Genomic DNA, 6079 nt, shown 5'->3' on the forward strand with positions numbered 1-6079 from the left:
GGGCTGGGAAAGGCCTGAAACCCTGTGATACTGATCTTGTTCTCCCCTCACCATTATACCTACAGATCTCCATCAGGTCCTTCTGACCCATCAGCCCAGTCCTAACAGCTTTGTTATTGACAGCCCCTATTCATTTGTGCTCTCATCAAAGCCAGTGTGATGAATTCCTATCTGGTATTGGGCAACCAGATCTGGGGGAAGGAGGTGGCTGCCAGCACACTTGGGAAATTCTGGTGCTTGTGCCACAACTGCACGTCCAGACACAAACAGCCCAACTTGGATGAATTCCTGTGTCTCCCCAGCATCCTCCACTCTGCAGGGAAATGCTCTATAAAAACCAGCAGCCGCAGCCTCCCTGTATACCACCTCCTCCCTTCGAGCTCTCTCCGACTCTCTTCAGCCTTGCTGAGATCCCAGCTCAACTCCAGCCATGAGGTTCCTCTACCTTGTCTTCGCTATCTTCCTGCTGGTCTCCCTGGCCACTCCAGGTAAGATGGCAAATAATAGGGCAAGATGAGCTGATACTAGCTGGGATTCTTTTAAAGTAACTTTAGCTCTTGAAAATATAGTTATTACCATCTGAGGTGACTGCTATAGCCTGGCCAGGTACTTTAATGTCTTCTTTCAAGGGTCAATGAAATAAGGACTGCTTCAGAGAGATTTGTGTAGGAATAACTGAGGTTAATACTTCAGTATCCAGTTTGGGAGTGAGCCCAGGCCAGACAATTGCCAAACAAGAGTCTAGATGTGGTCACTTCTCTTGGGGAGTCAAGAGAGTTTCATAGTACCAGAGGGGACTCTTCTGTGCAGCTCAATTTCTCTGTCAAGGCTCAGTCCTGGGTACATTTAATTTACTGATGTCACATCGGTATTGCTGCTGGTGCCTGTTTATGAGACTCTAAGATTTTCTGGTCCCTCTACAGGAGTCAAAAGGGGATTCTGGGCTGAGATCTCCCAGACAGGCATTAGAAACCCCCTTCAGATATCAATTCTCATCCACTTTGGCCAAGTCTTTCACTTGGCCCACTTTTAACCACCACAGTGAATATTTGGTGCAAGGCTACTGCAGGGCCAGTTTCAAGACCTTTGCAGCATCCTTTCAGCCATTTCTGAGTAAGAGGGCAATTTTAAAAAGCGTGATATAAGTACAGAGACTTGAGGGGACAGCTAAGTTTTTGAAATGAGCTTGATGTGGCTTTTGCTGTTTTGCTCTGAGAACACTGGGGGGGAAACGGATGCACAAGGAGTTTCTCAGGCTTGTGCTCTTCAAGGTCCCTTCCTGCTTTGGGGCTGGGCTTGGGCAGGAGTGGTGGACATGTCGGGGAATGGAGCAGGACCTCCCTAGGAGATGGGTCTCATCCTTCTGACCACTGCCACACTGACACCTGAGGTGATGGGAGGGCACGACAGTGGGGCACAGAGGCGCCTGTCCTGACCCAACCACTCTCCTTCTGTCTCTCCCTTGCAGGCTATGGGCAGATAAGGAAGCACTGCCCCAAGGTGGGGTACTGCTCCAGCAAGTGCGCCAAGTCGGACGTGTGGTCCTTGTCCTTCGACTGCAAGCAGTACTGCTGCCTCCCACCTGGCTGGAAGGGGAAATAGGAGCTGAAGAGGAAGCTTCTTGGGAAGAGGAGGCACCATGGTGGCTTTGGGAGCAGCTTCTCACCTGTCTAAGCCAATTGTCATCCCCTCCTCTCAGTAATTAAAAAGAGAAAAAACAGAGATGTAACCCTGGTGTGTGTGGTGTGGTTACTTGTGTCTCCATGATCCCACATAAAGCATTAAACCAGACTCTCCAAGCCCAGCCCAAAGGCTCATCAGCACAAAAAAACCTGAACATCCACTGACAACAAGCTGCAGAGCTGCCAGTGGTCTTATGGAGCAAGGATTTAGTAAGAAGGTGTCATATCATTTTCCTTCTTGCTTTCTCTATGGCCCTGAACACAACCCTCTGGAGACAGGAGAGAATCTTCCCGTTCCTTACAGCTTTTTCAGGCTACAGGTTGTCTGCAGATGTCTTAAAAAAATGTAGTTCAGCAATGTCTCCTCCAAGCATAAGACATTTCCGTGAAAATTTCAGCAAAAGCCCAGAGGTGGGCAACAGAGAAGCAAACAGGCCCTCACAGACCTCATGCAATGCATTTTGTGTCCTCTTTGTGCCAAAGTCCCAAGACTGCTCAGTCAGCGCATCTCTTATTTGCAGATCAATACCACACTTAGGGTTTGGTTTCTGCTCTCCCTAGCTCAAACTGGGTGTGTTGGAGCAGAAAAAGGTACGGAGAAGAGCCATGAAGGTGACCAAAGGTGTGTGGAAGCTCTGCAGCAGGACCACAGGGCCACAGGTCCTGCTTCCCATGGGGTCACAGTCTCCTTCTGGCGCATCCACCTGCTCTGGTGTGGGGTCCTCCACAGGCTGCAGGTGGATATCTGCTCCACCCTTACTCTCCATGGGCTGCAGGGGGACAGCCTGCCTCACCATGGTCTTCACCATGAGCTGCAGGGGAATCTCTGCTCCCACGCCTGGAGCACCTCCTCCCCCTCCTTCTTCACAGACCTGGGTATGTGCAGGGTTGTTTCTCTCACATATTCTCACTCCTCTCTTCCAGCTGCTGTTTCGCAGCAGTTTTTTGCCCCTTCTTAAATACATTATCCCAGAGGTGCTACCACCGTAGCTGACGGGCTCAGCCTTGGCCAGCGGTGGGTCTGACTTGGAGCCAGCTCCATTGGCTCTGTCGGACAAGGGGGAAGCTTCTGTCATCTTCACACAGAAGCCACCCCTGTAGCCCCCCCTCTACCAAAACCTTCCCACACAAACCCAATACAGAGTCCAACAGTGAAACAGCTTCTGCAAGGAAAAGCTGCTACAACCAGCTCTGCTCTCACTTGTCTGAGGAGGCCTCTATAAGGCATTACCCACCACCAGTGGCCATTTGGGGGTTTGCTGGGTGGTGTTTTTCCAGGAGTAATGTGTTGTGAGTTAATGGTTGGGATCACTGAACTATCTAATGGATACAGTGGTTGTTGTTATTTGTAGAGGAATCAGAGACCAGAAGAGCTATAGGGAGTGAGTAATCATTTTCCTTCTAGAGAGAGGACAGCTAGAGGGGTGCACTGGGAAAATTTTGGGCAGTTTAATCCTTCTTCTGCCTTCTCTTCTCCTCTGCTTCTCTCTTGCTTTCTTACCTTGCAATACAATGGACACAGTGCAGAAAGAGAGAACAACTGCAAATGCACAGTGACTGGGATCTGCTCAACATCTTAGAGCTACACTGTCCAAGTTGGATGTGAAGGACGGAGTGGAAGGGACCCCCTTGTTCCTAGTCCCTTCATGTGTTTGTCCAGCTGGCACTCTCTGGATGACATTTAAATGAAGATTAGGGAGAGTTAAACCGAGGTGTTTATACAGAAGGATCTACAGACATGCTAGTGGTTGAGTTGCCTAAATAAAGACGTCTAGTGCCATCTGAGGCACCAATGAGTGCCTGGGACATCTATATGCAGCTGGCAGGTACGATATGGGAACTATGGGAGACCATTACCCTCTAGAGACACAGCTGGAGACCAGGTGGGACATCTCAAATAGGCACCTAAGATGTCTGAGTCACTGGGAATAGTCAGTCCAGTCAGAAGCATTGAGATTGTTTAGAGCATGGTTCAACTCACCCTAAATAAAAACCTCCAGGTCAGCAAGCTGAGTGGCTCTCCCAGCTCCATGGATTATATTGAGTAGATCTCCAGTGACTATCAAAGCAGTGTAGACAGCCAGAACAGAAGGAGACACCCACACAAGAAATCAAAATATAGGTGTATAGAAAATCAAAATATAGGTGCAGTTCTGGGCCCCCCAGTTCAAGAAAGATCAGAAACTACTGGAGAGAGTCCAGCGGAGGGGTACGGAGATGGTCAGAGGGCTGGAGCATCTCTCTTATGAGGAGAGGCTGAGGGAGCTGGGTCTGTTCAGCCTGGAGAAGAAAAGGCTGAGGGGGGATCTTATCAATGCTTACAAATACCTTAGGGACGGGTGTCAAGGGGATGGGGCCAGACTCTTCTCAGTGGTGCCCAGTGACAGGACAAGGGGCAACGGGCACAAACTGGAACATGGGAAGTTCCATCTGAATATGAGGAAAAACTTCTTTCCTTTGAGGGTGCCAGAGCCCTGGCACAGGCTGCCCAGGGAGGGTGGGGAGTCTCCTTCTCTGGAGATATTCAAACCCGCCTGGACGCGGGACGCGACCCTGTGCAACATGCTCTGGGTGACCCTGCTTTGGCAGGGGGTTCGACTAGATGATCTCCAGAGGTGGCTTCCAACCCCAACCATGTTTTGATTCTGTATTCCTCTAAATTAATCCCACTTGGAGTGGATAGACTTGGAGCGAGTGCTTCTGCAATTTTTGCTCTCCAGGGCAGATAGCCCCAGCCTGCTCTGAGGCGGTTCTGGAGGGAATGGTGTAATGCAGTGCCAATATTGTTCAGTCTGAAACATTCACTCATTGCCAGGGAACACAACCTACAGTATCTCTGCTTGGGTTCAGTTCCTTCTTGGACTGGAGGTACAGTGGTAGCTATTTCTTTGCTTCTCCTCAAGGGAGAAAGAAATGAGGGAAGAAACACCTTAATCATGCTGATGTAAATGCTAGGACTTCTTCCCAGCTTGTGGTGAAGGAGACTTTAGGTGGGTAATAGAGGAGTAAGCTACTTGCCACTCTTTGGTCACCTCTGCACTTCGTGCTTTGCTATATTCTATTCATTTACGTTTACAAAGTCCAACACTCAGAGACTAGAATTGAGTTGCTATTTATCCTGTCTGCAGAAAGTGAGTTCCAAATCTCTTGGACATGGCTGATGTAGGAGAGTAGGAGAAACTTGGGAAATTTCAGGATGTCTCAAAGGGTGCTGTCTGTGTTCAGGCAACTGAATTGAGCTCCAGGTGATTAGTTTAGACTGGTGACGTCACCTTCAGACAGCAGAGTGTTTTTTCAGGAAAGACATTTCAACTTTATAACAACTTGCATGTCCATTGCCACAGCACTTTGGATTCTAGTAGAGGATCTAGATCTTGACGTACAGTTGGGAATACATACGGTGGCATTGGCTGGTGTAGTACCAGTCCTCTCAGGTCTCTGTTTTGGAAGGGAAGAAGAAGGGATCTCAAACTTATTTCTGTAACACTGTCCACCACAACCATTCCTACAAGCCAACAACAAGTTCCCTGACTAGGAACTGATAGTCCCAATTGTCTCTGCTAAAAGCTTTGGCAGCCAAATTGAGAGGAGTCCGCTCCCAAGGGAGAGACGCCTGCACAGGCCACATGAGATGCCTTCAAAGAGCCAGTGACAAACGAGCACAGAGTGGATGTTTCATTGTCAGATGGCCACTGGGTTGGAGTGACATAATATCCCACTAAGAAGCAAACAATGTGTCCTTGGACAACAGTGAAGTCACGGTCCTCCTTAACACTGTCCTCTCTGTCAAGAAATGTCTATAAATATCAGGATCTCCAGCCTTTTTCTTAGCAACTGATTCAAGATCTCTCTGCAAGGCTGCATCCCAGACCTGCTGTGATCCTGGTGGATATCCAATCATGAGGATCATCTATGTTGTGTTTGCTGTCTTTCTAATTGCCTTGATGGCCACCCCAGGTAAGGTGGCAAATTATGGGGAGCAGAAATGAGAGATTATAGTGAACCATAAAGGAATTAAGGTTAAAAAAAGAATTTTTGAGGAAAGTAGGCATGCGTGGTGAGTCTTGTATTGAGATTTTGGTTGGGTTTGTCTCACAAGACTTTTGGAATGGAGTTCAGCTCCAGAATCACACCATCCTAGATTTAGACATCCACTATCTGGGAGTCTCCATGTGAATTGGGTCCCATTGCAGTCATTGGACACTAGTTGGTAGAGTCAGAGCAATTCAGTTCATCTCAAGCTAAATACCCAAGGTGTGACTATACTGGTAAGTTCAGCAGTGCCAGGACTGAGGTCTCAGCTTGACATTTGAACTGTCTTCCACACCATTTAATTGACAGCACTGTCACTGGCCCAGTTTTGCTCTTGGCCAAATAGCATGGACTCGAACCCTTCC

General features: G+C 48.5%; 1 protein-coding gene across 1 annotated transcript; it reads left to right on the top strand.

Annotated features, from left to right (window-relative positions):
- The first annotated feature begins 430 nt into the window (after positions 1–430).
- Positions 431–1602, top strand: LOC137671178 (cygnin-like). The gene is made up of 2 exons (XM_068414589.1): positions 431–488; positions 1469–1602. The coding sequence occupies exons 1-2, from the start codon at positions 431–433 to the stop codon at positions 1600–1602; spliced, it is 192 nt and encodes a 63-aa protein (XP_068270690.1).
- Positions 1603–6079: the final 4477 nt, after the last annotated feature.

The sequence above is a fragment of the Nyctibius grandis genome, chromosome 1 (genome assembly GCF_013368605.1).
Source record: "Nyctibius grandis isolate bNycGra1 chromosome 1, bNycGra1.pri, whole genome shotgun sequence".
Classification (NCBI taxonomy): domain Eukaryota; kingdom Metazoa; phylum Chordata; class Aves; order Nyctibiiformes; family Nyctibiidae; genus Nyctibius; species Nyctibius grandis.

Excerpts from the sequence above, each read along its gene's own strand:
- LOC137671178 (XM_068414589.1), top strand. The coding sequence starts at position 431 with ATGAGGTTCCTCTACCTTGTCTTCGCTATCTTCCTGCTGGTCTCCCTG. Across the intron at positions 489-1,468 it reads GGTCTCCCTGGCCACTCCAG|GCTATGGGCAGATAAGGAAG; the intron begins GTAAGATGGCAA and ends TCTCCCTTGCAG.